This window comes from Manacus candei, unplaced genomic scaffold, assembly GCF_025592945.1.
Source record: "Manacus candei isolate 608988 ecotype Guabito, Panama unplaced genomic scaffold, ASM2559294v1 h1tg000014l, whole genome shotgun sequence".
NCBI lineage: Eukaryota > Metazoa > Chordata > Aves > Passeriformes > Pipridae > Manacus > Manacus candei.
This window is the reverse complement of record NW_026138062.1, coordinates 56,541,406-56,560,548: the sequence shown is the minus strand read 5'-3', so window position 1 is coordinate 56,560,548 and position 19,143 is coordinate 56,541,406. Positions and strand designations below refer to the sequence as shown.

General features: G+C 40.0%; 2 protein-coding genes across 2 annotated transcripts in view; both read left to right on the top strand.

The window, feature by feature from the left end:
* SLC22A15 (solute carrier family 22 member 15) overlaps positions 1-11,897 on the top strand; it is a 40,898-nt gene extending 29,001 nt beyond the window's left edge. The window contains exon 12 of the mRNA XM_051779663.1: positions 3,046-11,897. Within this exon, the coding sequence (XP_051635623.1) occupies positions 3,046-3,132 (87 nt within the window). The 3' untranslated portion in view covers positions 3,133-11,897. The remainder of the gene's footprint in view (positions 1-3,045) is intronic.
* MAB21L3 (mab-21 like 3) overlaps positions 3,081-19,143 on the top strand; it is a 37,379-nt gene continuing 21,316 nt past the window's right edge. Inside the window, exon 1 of the mRNA XM_051779669.1 lies at positions 3,081-3,128. The gene's annotated coding sequence lies outside the window, so the exon portion shown is untranslated. The remainder of the gene's footprint in view (positions 3,129-19,143) is intronic.

Sequence of the window (19,143 nt, the reverse complement as noted above, 5' to 3'; positions counted from 1 at the left end):
CTGCTGTGTTTATTTCAGCTGTCAGCTTGAATATGCCACTCTAAATAAATTAGGGTAGTGATTCGTGGCCTGTGGAGGATAGACCCCAAGGAGATAGAGAAGATAGTTTAGTAACCCTACCATCACATCTGGAAATGCAGGCTGAAACATAGCTGGGTTAATTCATCCCTTCAAGGCCAGAAGCTTACAGTGTTTCCCTTTGGGATAAAGTGATGTTTGTGCCTTTCTAATCTCTGAGAAGGATTGCTGCAGCATGCTTCATCCAAAGCTGGCCACTGAAGCCTGAGAAGCCCTAGATGGTAACAAAAACAAAAGCCTGTTTGTGAAGAGCTGTTCTCAAAGGCAGCACCCTGTACTCCTGACCTGCCTGGACTGTTCTGCAGTGCCAGTTGTTAGGTCTGTCCTAGAGAGGCTTTAAATGGGTTAAAGCTAGACTAAGAGGCTTTAAATGGGTTAAAGCTAGACTAACCTCCGATACGTGTCCCACTGTTGACTCTGGGAAATGAGATTTGTTGAAAACATTGGAACTACAAAACTCCCAGGCATAAGCATAAATAAATGTGGCAACAGCATGTTTTGCAGTCAGGTTTCCTTGAATGTTGTTTTTCATATCACTTTATACTTCATTTTTTTAAACTCCTTGGCATCTGCATCCTCCAGTCATGTGGAGATTTTTTAACATGGCTGCTCCTCTGTGACTGAAATGGGATTAGAAAGAAGTAGCTGGAGAAGCTGGAAGTGGGTGTTCGAACTTGGGTAAAGTTTTAATGGTCTCAGAATTTTAAGTATCGATGGACTAGTGGTTCATGGAGGATAGATTAAGTGGTCAGAAGACTTGAAGGGAAGCTCGTGACAAAAAATGTTAGTTACTCCATTAGGCTGAGATGAGATGGGATTCTTTAGCACCTTTTACTTTCATTTGCTTAGTTTTGGGTCAAGCACTCTGAGATTCACAGGTAGTCATACTTATTTTCACAGAAATCAGGAGGCTGAGTAGCATATGTTTCTAGAATGAGAAGAGTTGCTTCCTATCAGAGACTTCAACATATTGCCTTGTTTACCAATTTTAGCTGTAACAGTTCTTGACAGGACAGCACAGTTTTAGTGACAAAAGCACCCTTTAAGAAAGCTTGAAAGAGACAGTCCTCTAACAATTAATTTTATACCTTAGCTACTTCACATGCATATTTTATAAACATTTTCAGTCATACTGGATAACATGTTATGGCACCACATTCTTGCTGACTACACAAATCCATCATATATGTTTACATCAACTGTTATTTTGGTAATTACATCATTATTACATCTTATTGTGCAGATGGTTTACCAATGAAAGCAAATCTAGCAAGCAGTGCAGGTGTTACAACTTAGGGGGAGGGAAGTCATATTTTTATTTCCTTTTTAACCAACCAGGGTCAGTATTGCCCTTTGAGGTGCCAAGTTTTGTCTATCAGGATTCTCACAACTTGGTTCACTTATGTCAATCAGTTTTCTCCGGTTTAACTTTTCCTTGCTTATTCTTCTGTATGCTTCTTTAAAATCCCACCCTGAACAGGACCCACAGAAGGAAAAAAAGTAAAATGGAGAACATTCTTCAGGAACCCTTTGGCCAGATGGATAAAAATTATTGAATCCAAATGGAAAAGTCCTTGGTTCAGGCCTGAACTAATCCTGTAACTTCAGGGAAGTTATATCTGGAATGTCTGTGAGACATTAGGGATTTATTGTAAAGCTCACAAAGAAAGTGTTGATAAAATGGAAAGCGGTTAAACATTAACCCTATTTGATAAGGCCATAGAGAGGTCTTATGAAGCTGCTGTGAGAAAGATTTAGAATTTATTTGGCATAGCCTGAATTCCCCCTGTGGAATCCATTGTCCTTTTGTACCACTTTCAAGTTAACATGTGTTGTGATTGCCCAGAATGGAGGGTTTGTCCCTGTTAACATACGTGAATGTGATATTCAAGTTGGACAGCATCCAGTGATAGCCTGACTTTCCTCAAATAATTTTAGAAATCTAGAAAAAAGCATAACATGATTCCCTTTATATCTTCTGACAGGTCTTAGTGCTCAAACTATCTGAAATTCCTTTGCAGTCAACTCACAGTGCTGTAGCAAAACTCCTCTGAAGACAGATCTAAAGCTACAGATTTTGCTTGCATGGCACTGTCAGTCAGGAACATGATTTCCATTTCTCTATTTTTCACCCTCTCTCTCACCCTTCTTAGCATATGACTAGGCAGGCAGAAGTCTTAGGATGGATGCAAGCATACTGGGGGAAAAATCCTAAATAACCAAACTAGATAAAGTTTATATTATCAGGAGAATCTTTTTAACTGGAATAATTTGCGTCAGTTCCATTTTTCCATGCAAAAATGCAATACTGGCCGAATAAAAATCTACCAGTTGTAACAGCTGACTTTAGTTTGGGTATGTGATATAAATTATGCTGTCAAAAGGACTCTGGCTGAAGTAAGTATGCATATAACAGGAACTTCACCTTCTGAACATATGGTTTTTCCCTTTTCCGTAACACTTTTAGTTAGTATTGCAGAGGGATCTTTTTAACTAAACTTGCATAGTAAAATGTCTGTTCTACACATGGAGAAGTATTAATTCTGGATGGAGAAGCTTTTACCTGATCAAGTCATTTGTGTTTGTGAGCTGTGGTGAGCTACTGTGTATCTAGCAGCTCTCCACAGAGTAGGAACCTTTGACTTAAATTAAGAAAGTAGAGTACATTATCACTTCAGAACCATTCTAGCCAGTCTAGTTCCTGCATGTGTTCTCCAGTGTACTAGTGAAGCAGAGAAAGTCCATCCACTAAACCCTATCTCTTTTAAAGATATTTTTAAGAACCAAGGACATAAAGAAATCTTAATTCACGTTATGTCTTTGACAAAGTTTTAATATAGTGATTTGACCTGTCTTCTTGCTTTTTCTCTAGCAGCATTCCATAGAGGTGTAATGGTTCATGCTTATGTATTTTGAGATTGATTTAGTGACTTCTGTGCTAACTAATGACTTAATTTTTGTTTCTAGTCTGGAGACAAAGACAGTTCTACAGAGAGTGGAAGCGAAGATCAGGAGTTTTATGATGCTGATGAAGAGACTCACATGATCAAGTAATGAAAAGAAGAAACACTGGCCCATTTTATGCCTTTTCTTACTTGTGCAGTCAGTCCAGCTGTATGACAAGTACTGGGGACCTCACTTGTCAGGGAATGTAATTGGGCAAGTGCCTGTGTTATTCCTGACTAGGAGAGGGGGTTGAGTCCTGTTCAGACTAATTACACCACTGATGCTCTTATGGGACAGCCATTCAAAGTCTTGTGGTTCAGAGTGACAGTGCATGGACTGCATTTGAAGCCAGGTGAGACAGCAAGGCTGGGATAGTGTATTTCTGAAGCCTAGGAAATTATCTAGGTTCAGATGGACTTGGACAGATCATCAATGCACATGTTGGCATTTTATTTTCAAGGTAGTGGATTTTAATTCAGTATAAACTGAGAAACTTGAAAACAACCACTGTTTTATTCCATAGGGTGGAATTAGTCACAGAATGTGCTGTATGCTACTTCAGTGGGAACAAATTCCTGAAATTGTGTGTTGAAATGGCCTCTGCATATTCAGTACAGGAGAGGCAACTGTGAACGTAAGGTTTCTCTCTCTGCACACCTGTGTAGAGTTACTGGGTGCAGCTGGTTAATCGAGCGCTGGGCATTTACTTAGTGATAATGGAATGCTGGGAGGAAGGACTACACAAAAGAGGCTGCAGACATAAGGGACATTCCTGACTTTTTTTTTCCTTCTTTTCATGCACCAAGGCTTTTCTTGGGCTGACTTACACATGTTTTTGCCATGTTTTCCCCACATCTCAGCACTGCTGTATAGACTTGCCTACTTCTACCTTGTCCTCACTTTGCCATAAATATTGAAGCTAAGCAACTTCTCTGTGGAGTGAAATAATTCTCTGACGGATATAATTTCATGGGTGTGACATAGGTAAGGTACTTATCACATACTGTGTGCGAGGTGTGTTAGAATATATAGCTCATTTTTGTAGACATATCTGTGTCTTTATTTCTGGAAGAGACTTAACTTTGAAGTGGTAAGAGGAACTATGAGTTGCTCTTACATTTTGAGCTTCATTGCCAGGAAGCTGCTAGTGTTTATTTTAAAGTCTTGTGTGTAGATAGCATTCTTACTTAAAAACCAGGCAAACCTCTTCGAGGCAGCATTTGGTTGCTTGATGTTGTTTCTTAAGCAGGTGCTACTCAAGCACTTCATTACTTGACCTTGTTGAGCATGATAACTTCATTCTCCTGTTTAGACTGAACTTTTGGTAGATGCTTCATTAGCGGGATGTGGAGTCCTGTAATATGAAACATGAACATATGAAAAGTTCCAACTACAAAAATGAGGCCTTACAGAGATTGTTTTCTTGATTACATTGTCGTCTTTATGCTCTAACCTGTGGCTTTCTCTTTGTTAAGATGGGTTTCCATAAAATGTTTCCTAGTCTTCCTACTTTGAGTTCCTAGCAAAGTGCCATACAATGGCAGAAGGTATATTTTCAGGCTCACGAGCCGTTTTTGTAGATCTTAGACTTGAAAAAGCTGAGTTTAAAAATATCAAACAGCTGACTGCTGAATATTTCCTGGTTAAACTGGGAGTTCCTTTACTCTTCCAGGAAGTGAAAGTAAACAGAATCTGAAGCTTGCAGCAAGGTGTTTGAACTTTGTTCACTGGGAACTGTAGCACTGAGCAAAGAGCAACTCCCCTGGTTGGTGCAGAGGGCAGCCCAGGGACTGCAGTTTCACACGTGCAGCATTCCCACTTGGACTGAACATGATCCAGGCATTGACTGTGAGCAAAGTTAGAAACTTCAGTCCGTATGGACAGAGTATCAGTATGGTTGTGGGATTTGCCTGTATTATGAGCTTCACTAGAAGAATTCCAGCCTTCTTTTTTTTTTCCAGACTGTTGGATAGTTGTTGTAGATGTGGCAAGGCACTTTTAAACCCAGCTGTGTAGTCTTTCTGCCTTATTTGGCCCTTTTGTACGTAAGAAAATTTCTCAAATAAGGTGCTCAGAAATACTTGAAAAGGTTGAACCTATTAAAATACTTTTTAATTTTGTATTCACATTTTAATTTATGGAGAGGTGGAAAAATGACTTTTTGTTGCTGATGGCTTCTAAATAAATAAAACCTGCTTAGTTAGAAGCAAACAGCAGTAAGCCCAGTGGTATTAACATGCTGCCAAGACCCAACAGTTGTTTTTAGGTGTTTTCTGTCTCTGTCCCTCTTCAGGTGTTAGGTGGAGTAAGTCATCCAAGAAGCAGATAGGAACAGTTAGCCTTCCTCCCTCCATGTTTTTGCTGTCATTATCCCCTACTGGTAACCCTGGTAATGCTACAAGACACCTCCACAAAATTTTCATTACAACTGTAGGATGCTGTCATGGTTCAGGTGGAGAATATCACTCTGAGCTAGATTTTGTGACAGTCTTCAACTTATAATTAAATTTACCTCTCCACTCATGCACTTTTATATCATCAGTATACATATGTAAAATTGAAAAAACAAGAGTGAATACAAAATTAGCAATTGTTTTCCATAGATATTGCTGCTCTTCTTTTAACCCTAAATCTGTCCCATGTTTGCACCTTTCAAATTTTAAAGGGACTTTTTTAGAAGGAATTTTAAATCTTCTTTCTGGCAACCGTAGGAACTCTGTGTTGTTACTGTCCCTGGTGAGTTATATCAGAAGGTTTATAAGAGAAAATCCCTGCAGGAGAAGCTCAGCAATGTAGCATCAGGCTTTGCTCTCCCCCTTTGTGTTCTGAAGTTCAAATCCATTGGGTGTTTTTGAAGTTGTGTAAGAAGTCTGAGTAGGCCCAATCAATGAATCTCAGTGTCTGAGCAGTAAGTTTGCCCTGAGAAGCTACTGGAGAGCGGAGGTCGATACAGCACTAGATACATCAGTTTATTATGTATTGTGATGCTAGGAGTCTGAGAGCTGACATCCTTGTTACAGCTGAGTGAAGTATCCTATGTTTTTTGCTAGCGTAGCTTTGTATACTAAGCAGCTGGCACTGTTAACTTTTTTTTGTGTTGTGTAGACATTAAGATACCTATCCCCAATAAGGAATTTCTTCCCTCAATTCCTCTGGCTGTCAGTTCTGGGTTTTTTTGTCCAGCTCACTTAATGGGATTATGCTAGAGAGGAGAGAGGCTTTCCCATGGTGTTGATTAGTCAGATCTTATTAATACTGTCTCAGATGAGGTATGTTTGGGATTCCGCTATCTCAGGATCTCACAAGTGATATGTGAATACAGCTTGGAATGAAGGAGAATGACAGGTCATGAAGCACGGAGGAGAATTATTGGTAGGAGTAAAAAAAAAAAAAAGAGAATTCAACTGAAATACTTCAGGGCAAGGGTAAGTGAAAACATAAGGTAACAGCTGTTTGGTAGAAATACCCATCTTGCTCTTTGTCTCAACTTGAAAGTTCTGCTTACAGAGCTAGCATTGGTTCCAGGATGTCCTATTGGGGGTATGAGTTTCATAATTTCCTTTTTCCTTTTTCTCCTTTTCAGCTTTGTTCAGCACTGCTGCTTTTGTGATGAAACATTTCTTTGAATCAATACGAAATGTGGCCTGCCTCAGTTTTAATTCGGACTTGGCTCTTCTATGAAATGGCATGGCACCAAAATAATTACAATTTAGACAGCCTTCTTTTGGTGAATGCGGTATAACTGGTCATTGCTTAATTTACCAGCTTCCCTTTAGAAAGATAGGAATATTAGAATTATTTGATGAGTTTTTGTCACACAACTTGTGAAGTGATACTTCAGCCTTCTAAAGGGATTTTACTACCTGACTGCTTTTGATAGGCTGGAGAGAATAAAATCCAGAAGTGAGAAGTTTATTTTTTTTTAAACTTCCCTGAAAATGAAGCTAGTGCTCTCTATTTAGGGATTTGGAAAGTGCTGTTCAGAGACTCCCTGACACACCAGAAACTTAGAAGCTCTGTGTTAAAGGAGGGCCACAGGTGACTCTATGTTCAGATCAGGATGCTGAGTGAAGAACATGCTCACACCTCTCCAGAGATACATAATTAACATAGAGCACATTGTAGCTTGTTTCCACCTTTGTTTCAGTCAAGGTTTTAAGGATTGCAGCCACATGCTCATCTGCTCACAGTGTACAATCCATGCCAGGGTCTCCAGGCTGTGGATGGATGTACTGAGGTTAGTAGAATATCATTTACAGAACCATGGGAAATGCAGTTGAGCCATACATTTTCCAGCCTATTTCACCTAAGCATGTAAAGGCAGTTTGCAAGAGTGTTTTTGTTGTACTGAGGAAAAGGGGAAAGTGAGGAACAAACGTACTTTTCCTGGAGTGTGTTAATGGAAACATTTGGGCTAAAACCCTTGTTCATGAGTCTTCTGCCTGATCACCACGTGCAGATTTGGTTAGCATTATTTTGTTTAGCTGAAGGCTGGTGCCCTGTGTATCCCTTTCCCCACCCTGTTAGAGCTTCTTTGATCGTGCTCTTCGACACAGCTGAGTCTGTGCATGCAAACTGTGAGCCTTGCAGTTAATATGTCAGAAAAGCCCAAGAGCAATGCTGTCATTTGATGGTGGAAGTTAGTCTGGCCTGACACAATGTCTGTGTCAGAAATGTCTATATTCAGCTGTTTACCAAACAGGAGACTTAGGGTATAGCTGTATTTTGAGTCTCATTGATTGTATCTTTCTGCAAGATGTGTTATGTGAAGGAAAGGTACCTATATAAGAAAACCTCTGTGGCAGATCTCAGTGTAGAATTGGAGGGTGAGCAAATTTATACATAATTTTTCCATGCTATGTATTTTTAATGCCTTGTCCAGTCTGTTGTAGCCTTCAGATTTTCCAGGTGCTGCTGTTATTAAATCTAATAGAGCTGGGTAAAACTTTTACCCCAACAGTCTGAATTTACTGAACTTTCTCATCTGAATTTTGGTACTACTTGCTGTTCCTGTCATTCTGAAAAAAGCTCCTGCATTGCTTAATGGGGAACAGATTTTTTTGTTCTAATTTGAAGTGCCTGTTTTATGAAAGTCATCTTTCATTTCCTCAGTCAACTTTATATGGGACTATGTGTAAAGTAGCATCATAGAATTGGATTATATAAGTGCCAAAGACAGTTTTTGCTGGAAAGCAATAGTCCAAAACTAGTTCTAGCTGCCTTCATTGAGAATTCTTCCATGCAGCCTGCCAAAACTGGTATTTAACAAGCATCTCTGAAACTATGGTGGACAGAGAGTTACCTTTGTTTGCTTGTCTTTCATTGCTCAGTTCACTTAAGTAGCTTTTGCTTCTGAGAAACCAAAGAAACTGAATGAAGGATTAAAGTGCAGGCTTTGTAGAACATGCAGAATTTATACCATGTAGCCATTACAGAGGAATCTGCAGACTCTGTTTCCTTTTGAGTTGCAAATGTCAGTTTACTCTAAAACTGATTGGAATTTGTTAGTTCATTCATCAACCTTACAAATTAGCATTGTTAATAACAGCTTGCCTGGAGCTTCACAGGATCTATAAGATTTTTATAAAATGCCTGGTCTGTTAGAGGCATTGCTAAGTAATAATGTCTAGAGTTTAAATCCCTGTTACAACTAATGTTCACTGCAAGTCAGCCCTAACATGGCTGTGTGTTTGTCAGTAAAAAGGCAGATAGATAAAGCTGGAGCTGACTACCCCCAGAAGAAAGATTATTTCTTTTAAATCATTCTCCACTGTTTATGGAGAAGGAAGTAGGACCATGGGGTTTCAGGGTCTTGTCGTATACAGCAAGATTGTAGAGTGGAGTGTGTTTAAATACTTGCCCACCCTCATTTACTAAAGGTTTGTAGGGGAAATTGGTCTTTAGTGTGCACGTTGCTGCTTCTCACCAACACATCTGAGTTGCTCATCTCATACTTTTTATGGCAAAAAATATGGCAGTAAGAAAACTTGGCCAATATTGAAGGCTATATTTAATTTAAAATCTCCCATGAGAGATATCTGGCACATCTGTTTTCAAACAAAATGTTTTTAAATTATGGAAACATGATTGGGAGACAGGCATTTCTAATGCTAGCTTATAGAAAAAAATCAGTGTTGCAGGCACTGATAAAAATTGTTATGGAGCAAACAACTGCAGGTGATTTGTGATGAAAGAGTTGTGGATGCTGTGATTTCAAGTATGACTCTAAAGGACTGGTTTCTACTATTTGATCCTTTTCACTCTTCAAAATCAGAACGAAATTTTATTTTGCTCCTGTTAAAATCTGAGTAAGTAATGTAGAAATAGGAAGTAGATTTTTCGTATGTATAGTTTTATTGCACTACCTTTGCCTTCTGAATCTAATGATACCTTGATTTTTTTAAAGCTACCTCTTTATGTTGAGCTTGTTTGTCACTTTATTTAATTGATTTTTAGGAAACTACAAAGTCTTTCCTTTTTTATTTATGTGGGAATCCATGACTTAAAGTCATCCTTATCTTTAAAGTTTTTCTTAAAGGCCTTTTAAATTTAGTTAGAAGGCTTAAGACTTTGAAGGAGCAGAATTACATGGTTAGAACATGGCTTTTCCTGTGTATACTGTTTGCTTTTAGAAGGGCCAGAAGGCTCTTAATTTTATATTAGTATCAGTTGGGGACAGTTTTGGGGGGCAATAAGTTTCGAGTTGAGTTTTAATCAAATTAATTTATTGCCCATTAAGATTTTAGTTACTGCTTTGGTATTGAAAGAAAAAATAAATAAAACACTTAGAGAAAACACTGCTGCTTTTTTCCAGCCACTGCTCTTCCTTCTCTCTCCCCTACCCCATGGTGGTTTCCAGTTCCATGACTGCATGTCATGCTCAGTCTCTTCAGCAAGGCAACAGGCAGCACAGGATCAATCTGTTGTGCTTGGTTTTTCTCTCTGCTCTTTGTTTGTTATTCAACTGCTCTTGTGTGGGTTTCATCACCAGACACAGTCCCTTTAGAGTTGTAGCTCCTTTTGAGTCTACTCTCAGCCTCTCCTCAGGCTGTGATTTTTCTTTTGGCTTTCCTCCTGCTCAGCTGTCTCTCCTTTCAGCTCCTCTTGTGCTGACATGGACTTTCCCTTTTTTCCTCCTACTGCTGTAGCACTGCAATCTCTTTCTTGCCATTTGCTGCCCTTCTTAAACATGGTTTTGTGGAAGTGCCAACAACTCCTCTGACAGTGCTGGAGTGCAGCACTGTGCCCGAGAGGCAGTGGACACTATCTGAAACACAGGAGGATCCATGTGATCATAGGGAAGCACTTTTTTACTGTGAGGGAGATCGAGCACTGGCACAGGTTGCCTGGAGAGGTTGTGGAGTCTCCACGTGTGCAGATATTCAGAAGTCATCTGGACATGGTCCAAGGCAGCCTGCTTTGTTAGGTGGCTCTGCTTAAGCAGGGAGGTTGGACCAGGTGACCTCCAGAGGTCCCTTCCAACCTCATCCATTCTGCGATTTCCGTGTTGCCTGTTGCTGAGCTGGCTGGGACCTGCATGGGGCAGTGCCTGGCCTCTTCCCTCACAAGGCACCCTGCAGCCCCCTCACTGCTGCAACCCTCACAGTTATGCTCAGCACATGACTTTACAGGGTGGGGTTTTTTTTATAAATCAAGTCCTTAGTTTGGGCTGACAGTTTGTGAGTGGTAGTTGGTACTGTATTCCCTTTCTGTGTTGCTGTTGTCTTAGGTCAAGTAAGTGAAACTCCTAAGGATATAATCAGGCATTTATAGCCAAACTCTGTGTCTGTTTGCATTTACATCCTTGCTGATTTCAGAAGACAGGACTTAGACCTCCACTTGACCAGAGGAGCAGCCGGAGGGGTAAACTACTTTGTTGCTGCTCCACCTTTCATCATCAGAAAACCAAATCTTTGTGTAGTCTCTTTATCCTGTAGACTTTGCATTGTTTCCTCATGCCCATATAATTTGAACTATCAATCGAAAGTCCTTGCCAGTTGGGAACTGAATAACAGGAAATTGGAAGTGGGGAGAATAGATTCAGTAAAATATGAAGTTGTATATAGTTGGTGTGTGTGTTGTTAAATATTTAATTTGGATTACTCGAATACTGAGTGTTACGAGCCTTCCCATGTTAAAATCAGGACTGATATATTTTAGAAGTACTTTCTCTTCTTTAACTGTGTTAGTGTGCTGTTGTTAACTCAGAGTTGTACTGCTGAAAAGTCTGTTTGTAGAATACTTCATCTGAGAAGTCACAACTGAAGACAGCATAAGCTTTTCCACAGTAGACCTTTTATGGTGGTATATTCATATGTTCTGTGAACAACTGTTGGATCCATCTTTTTAAGATGTTCTTTACCATAGGTGAGGGGCCATAACAAATGTTGAAATATTCAGAATAATTGCACTTACCTATTCTGTTTTCTTAATGTATTTCCTATGCATATTGCCTTTACCTGTATGTACTGTACTTCACTGGAGGTACAAAAGGTAAATATATAAATTCTTAATTTATAATATGTAAATGAGTTTTTTAAATAATTCTGTAATATTTTCCAGTGATCTCTGTCTATTAAGAGAGGGTGATGGTGGTAAGCCCAAGTGTGAATTTAGTAAAAAGTTAATATTGGTGGGTTTTACATTCTCTCTTAATTTCTGAATTATTTTGATAATTTGAAATATTTTTTCTTTTAAAAATTTTGTAGAGGCTAACCTATGTTAGTAAGCCAACTTTGGTGATTTGTAACAGCTCTGATACTGCCTCTGATTCATACAGTTCATCTAATGTCTTTGTAACTTATTTTGTGCCTTTTTCTTCCCCTGACACAAAAATCTCTCAATAAAAACAAGTTCTTTTGCAACACCACAAACCTATTTTATCGTACTGATTTTTTACTTGCCTGACCCTTTTGTTTTGTTTTCTGGAGGGGGATGAAGCTCTCAGAATAGAATAGATATTTATAATGGACTCTGCAGAAGAAAATTGACAAGGTGGAAAGCAGGTCATTTTGGAATGGCAGTGCTACAAAGCGCCTGGGAAACTGGGACTGTCAGTACTAATCAATATATTCCACCATATCTATCACAAATCATTTCTAACAAAAACCGGCACCAGTGGAATGTGAGAATCAATTTACTACTGGCTTCAGTTGTGCTGATTGATGTTGAAAGACTGGAAACACTTTGGGGGCTTTAAGCATAGCAAAATGTCTGCAGTGATGTTACTAACGTGTACAGGGGGGGTTCTCACGAGCACTAGCTGGCACTTATCTGGTTGGCACCCCTTCTCTAAGGTGTGATACAATTGCACAAGACCATAGTCTCTGCCCTCAGGGCTTCTGCCAAAACATCTTGTCAGGGAATGGCAGAATTTGAACATTTGTCTTCATTACCTGGAAATGAGATGATAAATAGCTTGACTGCATTTCCTGTCCCCTGTCTAGTGGCAAAGAAAATGTCTGAATGTGGAAAAAGTGGCTGGGGTGTAGGGATCTGTTTGAAACTGGTGGGTACCCGATATTTCATACCTCTGTATATCCTTAAAAGAAAAAAGATAATTTAAAGATTCTCCTTGAATAGCAAAAGCACTTTATCTGTCAGTATTCTGAAGTACACTTGCTGAAGAAGATAGATGGTCTACATGATGAGTAATATTACTAAACCTTGTGTCATGTTGCATTTTACTCTTCCTCAACATGGAGCTAAGAACAATAGTCTAGCCAGACTCCCTGTTCATGCTTCCTGGGCACTGGGCAATGCAAGAGTCATCGTTTGCTCTTCTATTGCTTAATGCAAAAGAAAAATGCAACCAACTTAAGTATCTTTTCTGCTTAATCTGTCATATGCCTTCTAGAATCTCATGGAGCTTTAAAGAAGGTGTTTGGAAGTCTTTTGAACTCAAAGTGTTTTCATCAGCAGCCTTTCTAGAATGAGTAATTGGAATATATGAAGGATGCACTGGCATCCAAAATCACTTGGATTGTTCATCCCTTGGTCTAAATTTACCAGACAAAGGCTATCTTTTGTTCTTGTTATTTGCAGTTCTTGTGAGTTCACACTCTCTCTGGTACTTGAGACACTTAGATTTTTACCACAGTTTTCACTTTTGCTGTTTCACCACGGAGGTGATGATTGAAGGCCCAGTTTTCAGATGTGTCTTGTTATGTGCTCGGCATAATTCCATCCATAACCATTCAGATTTGTCATTCTCTCCTCTCTAATATGTTTCAACTACATGCTGCAGGAAACTACTGGCTTGAAAACACTTCATTTATTGGTTATCATCTACGTGAGGATGAGGAGTGTTTCTGTGAGCAGCCACTGAGTAAGACAGCGTGATTTACATTGACACATCTCTTTGTTAGCTTGGGCTGCTCTTAAATGCAGCTTTGTTTGCCTGTGCTTTGACTGGGAACCAGCTGTATCTTGCTGTGACTGGAGCCTGTTTGACTACCAAGCCATTGCGTTGTACTGTTTGTTGGGCCCAGATAAGGAAAAAGAGAGTGAGAGACCAAGAATGAGGAAAGGAACCATAAATTACATATGGGAAGGAGAATGTTTCATATGACTGTGAGATTTCTTTTTGTTTGTTTTGTCAGTGTAGCTTTAACGTTTTCTTTGTTCTGATGCTTCTGCTGTAGGCAATTTTTCACACTAGCAGTAGAAAGACCTCCAGAAGTCATCAAATGGGAGGTGTGGGACTAAGGTGCCATCCCTTGAAAGCAGGGACGGTTGGAGAATGTGCTTGTTCTTTGCTGATAATAGGCAGTACTGGTGCTGAGATGGCAGCAGTGAGCATTGCCTACCAGCTCCAAGCAGCTATTGGGCAAAATTACTCAGTTCTTCATGCACCAGGCTCAAATTTAACTAAAGCTACCTTGCTTCTGAGAGGGACTCAACTCTGCACTTTCCAGTGTTATCACCTTGCATCTTGTTGGCTACACAGACTTGGTGAATACTTGTGGTCAGAAAAAGAATTGCTCTCTGTCTTGGTCAACAAAGGCTGAGAGAGTTGGAGTTGTTCAGCCTGGAGAAGTGAAGGCTGCAGGAAGACTTCATAGCACCTTCCAGTACCTAAGGGGGCTACAAGAGAGCTGGAGAGGAACTTTTTACAGTCATGCAGTAATAGGACAAGAGGGGATGGTAACTGCTTTATAATTGTACTGCTGGGCAAGGTGCATGAAATAAAAATAGAGAAACTGAAAATTCCTTAAAAATTAATTTATAATGCTTTGATCCTTGCATGGTACGTAGGGAGGGTGTTGGGCATTTGGGATGGCGTGGCTTCCAGCAACAGTATACACAAGGGCAGGAGAAAGCAGTGCTTGCACAATGGCCTTTTTTCAGGTATATTGGGTTGTTTGAATTGAGGGTCCATTATCCTCTCTAAGATTTTGAATTACTGCTGTGGCCATTTGATCGTTTTCTCTGCTAGTCTTGGGTTTGTTAGAGAGCAGTTCATGCAGTATAAGTGCATTTAGATGAGATCTTTGGTGTCCTTGATAGCTGGAACTGGACTGAATGACCCTGTGCTCTTATGAATGCTGTTCCCTCCTGATCCAGACTGCTCCTCTACTACTTGTGGTGTTATTCACCTCGTTTTCCATTTGAAATACATCTGCCTATGTTTCAATTTCCCTTCATCCATAAAAGCCCAAGGAGCAGAGAGATGGCTTGCTCTTCCATGCACTAGCCTGGCCAAGCAACTTGTTCTGCATATTCCCAGGCATTTTATTCCGGGATTGTTTCTTCTCCCCCTCTCCTGTTTTCAGTGCCCTGAATCTGCATTTAACTAGTTCTAGCCCTAAATATCTATCCTGTGTCCTATCACTGCCTGGAGCAGATGCAGCATAAACGATTGACCCTCTCCCTTTGGCAATTTGGCTTTGACTGCACAAAACAGCCAATAAAGTGGAAAGGGCTGGGCAGCTGATTATGGGGATTAGCTTGAAGCTGTATAGTTTTATGATCTGAGATAGAGGAGGAAGTGTTTGCTTGAAGAATGCAATTGCATTCCTCTTTCTTTCTCCTGCTGCCTGCTCTTGAGGATGACAAATTTTCAGAAGTTGCAGACTAAAAGAGTAGCATGTGTATTTGCCAGACATAGCTCGGACTGGAGGCTGTTAACTCATTTTCCAGTGACTGATGCTGGACTGTGTAGCTATGCAGGTCGTGATCTGATCTGTCTAGAAATACTATTAAAAGACTTGACTGAAGCCTATGTTGAGATTCAAGGCTTGTTCTCACTAGTTTGCTGAATCTCTTGTTATGCTTTGTGGTACATATATCATACTTCTAATAAAAAGCATCTTTTTTCTCACTACTGCTGGTATTCTCATTCTCATCTGTATAGCAATTGTTCCTCGTAGCAATTGTTTCCCTCAGGGCCCATGCATTGTAGAGTCCCAATAACTCTCTCCTCCGCTCCTTTCTTCCCACACAAAGCACATAGTTGTCTGGGCCTTTCCCTGTGCTTTTCCTGAGACATTTCTGCAGGTATAATGGCAAAATCTTCCTTTATACTGATTGCTTCTTCAGCTTCTCCTTCCCATCTTCTCCACAATGCCATGTCAGGGCCAGAAAACAACATAGTGTCCAGGTGATGTATCCTAGAGATCTGGAAGTTTGATTCTCTTTTTTTTACCTTTGCGTGTAAGATGACACAAGCTGAGGCGTTTGATAAGAAAGCTTTTATGTAGTAGATTGGCCATGCTGCTAACCAAGATTACACAAAACCACATCTTGCTTTAATATGGTTCATGACTCACAGAAAGTGGTCGTTGAGCCATCTTAATTCTGGGAAGGGTTGTTGGGGGAGTTTTGTGCTTTTTTTGTTTGGTTTTTTTTTTGAGGGGGGGTAATTTTTTTTCTTTTTTGTTTTATTTGTAGGTTTTATTTGGTTGGTTTGGCTTTTTTTAATCTTACTCTCCTCCCACACAAATATTTCTCCCAGCACTCTGAAATAGCTCCTGAGGACCAGGCTTTTTTGGGCCTGGAGACCCTTCTCAGTTTGCTTGCTGAAGCTGACCCATTTGTTCTGCAGTAATTGTATTTTCATCAAGAGAAAGCAATAGATCTGATGGGTATGTAGCTGTCATTGGCCTGTGATATATGAGACCTAGTTTCTAGCTCTGGCTCCAGTGAACTCGTGTACATTTTTTTATTAGTCAGTGACTGGATGAAGCACATAAACAGGGATGCCAGTCTGAGTATTCTCTTTCCCAAGTGAGTTTGTGTTGAAGTGACTATTCTCACTTAGCATTAGATTTATTCAATTTGCTTCAAACTGCCATAGACTCAAGCCATAAGTTCTGAATCAGGTCAATTTAGACACAACAGCAAAGTGTAAAAATAATACAAGCTAACATTGTACTCTGGAGGGCAGTCTTGGAAAAAAATACCAGCTCCTGGAAATGCTGTGATCCAGTCTGATTCAGCCCCTCATGTCGACACAGCATCATTGCAAGCATGCTTCTTGTTTTGACTCTTGTAAATCTTGCATGTGGTCAGTCTGTCCCAGAGTTATTGTGCCTCTAGATTTAAAATCCTTTTCTTTACAGCTGAAAATAATCAGCAAACCTATGCTGACATAAAAAATGAAGCAGCTTTTAGCACTGGAAGTCTTTTCAGGTGAGAAAAAGCTTTCCCAGTTGCACTGTGCTCTGCCAGACATGTTTTTTCCAGATGCCGTTTTTCTAACCATGTGTTAAAATCAGTGAGAGCTTCCTTGGTATTGACTATTTCCTTTTTGGCATGCAGGCTGTTTACCTAGGCTTATAAATAGAAGTGCTGGAAGGCTCCTGTTTTTGTGAATGTTGGCCACAGGTAGTTTTTCAAAATGGTGGAACATCCTGATTGAAACAATAGAACAGTAGTTGTAGTTTATTAATGGATAAAACATAGTGAGAGAGAAAAATGTCCTTCGTAAATGCTTGGAAATAGTCTAGTGGAATATTTTATGTTTAAATCAGGATGCACTGCACTATTTCAGTGAACTTTCAGAGGACAGTACGTGCATTTAGATCTCAAAATGCCAGTTTTCTGGCCCAACATCTCTGTAAACTCTCCTGGGAGCCTCAAAGCTGATGCAGCCAGGGCTCGCAGCTTCCTGCCTCTCCTGCCATCCTCCGAGCTGACCATTTTGAACTTGGAAATTTCCAGACCCTGAACACATCACCACACTGGGTCCCAGTGATCTTGGCAATACTGCTATGTGATTTATGTTTGCTGCCCAGTGGCTTGCTGCTTAAAAGCAGCTGCAAAGCCAACTGGATTCTTAGGAATTTCCTAGTTGAGGCTGGTCAGTGGTGGGTAGCAGCATTATAATCTCAGCATTTTTCAGGATTTCCTGCATCTTCAGCCGGTGATCCGGGAATGATCACTTTCTTTGGAAATGCTACACTGCAGCTGGAAAACATTCAGGTTGTAAAAATTTTGGGTTCCAAACCTCTTCCCAGGTTAAGAGAAGTAATTTCTAGCAAAAGGTGTCTGCCGCCTTCTGACGTGTCCAGTGTGGCCACGGATGGAAAAAAGATATCAGGCTTTATGAACCACTGGACTTAAACCAATGCTGTGCTTAGTCTGGAAAGGATATAAGCCTTTAAATTGCACTTCATACCAAGCAGGTCCAAGGCTAATGCGAGAACGTGTGGCAGTGAGAACAAGCAGCATAGGCATTCGGAGCATTTTTGAGCCTGCCAAGTATTGATTGGTAAGGGGAGGGAATGAGTAGAGAAGCATTTCAATTTGGCACCCATATGTGATTCTGATGCTGTCACAGTGAATTAGCAGCACTTTCTTTTCCCTTTAGTCCATCCCAGGCTTTTGTCATTGAAGTATCCCCTTTGCCCATATCAACTTGTTAAAAGACAAAGTGGAAAAAACCCTGAAATTAATTCCCAGAACTTCTGCCCCAAAAAAGCCTGGTTATGTTATGCTAGTATCCTCTGAATGGAGACTCTGAACAGTACTAATGATTGTCACAGCATAAATGTTATCAGGGATTCAAGCTACAATTACTCATTTTGTACAGTCACTTAATCCACTAATAGGGAGAAATGGGACAACAGTTTAAGAAGGCAAGAGAACTGTCAGAGATTATTAAATCTGTTGGGATCATTTGGTTGGATAGTCTGTCTTGACCCAAGTACATGCTTCAGCTAATGCAACAGACTTAATGCCTCTGGTAATTAGAGCAAAAAGAGATGGGTCGTCATTAGCAACTACAAATTCAGAGTTGTATTTCATCTGGAAGGCAGCATCTTCAACAGGGCTTATTTGTTGCCACTGCAGATCATCTGTGAGTCACAAGTGGTACATTGGACTGACTCATTTGTGTGATTTAGTAGAGGCTTTTTAAAACATGCTCACTGTTCCGTATGAATAGTTCTTCTAAATAGTTGCCAAACAGAAAAAGGCACAATACTAGACTTCCCCATGCAGTAAATCCTACTGCTCTTATTTACAAGATGTTGGTGATTTTTTTTTGTTGTGGTGCAGTTCACAGTTCAGATTACTTTTGATTGTAGGTTTGAAATGTATTTGTCATATCTGTGAAACTGAAGAGTGAAGAAAGGAAAACCAAGCAAGCATGGAAACCATCAGTAATTGGCAGCTTCAGAAGATACAAGAGCCAATCTGATACCATTCAAGGCATATATTCACAGAATACTTTTACATGGGTTTCACAGATCCACAGTCATATTCAGTTCTGGTTATTGCCAACAGCGTGAATGAAAATGATATATCATAGATTCAGTGTTTTTGCAGATACTAGGAAATCTCTAAATCCTCTTAGAAGAATACTGATAAGTAAATGAAGATGCAGGTACAAAAGAAATTACCCACAATCTGAACTCCATTACAAGGTACTGTGAAGTGGGAACTGAAATAATACAGATGGGGGGATGTAATATAGCTGAATAATTTCAGATCTTATGCAGACTTGAGAAGATCAAAGTATTGAAATGTGGCTTGAAAATGCTTCAGAGAAGCTGGATAAATCAATGGATGCTCATCAAGCAGCATTTGGGGGAACTGTCTGTGGTCAGCTAGCTATGTAAGTGATGCTTATAATCTCTTGAGGGACACCAAAGAGAGAAGGAAGGTTGCAGTGCT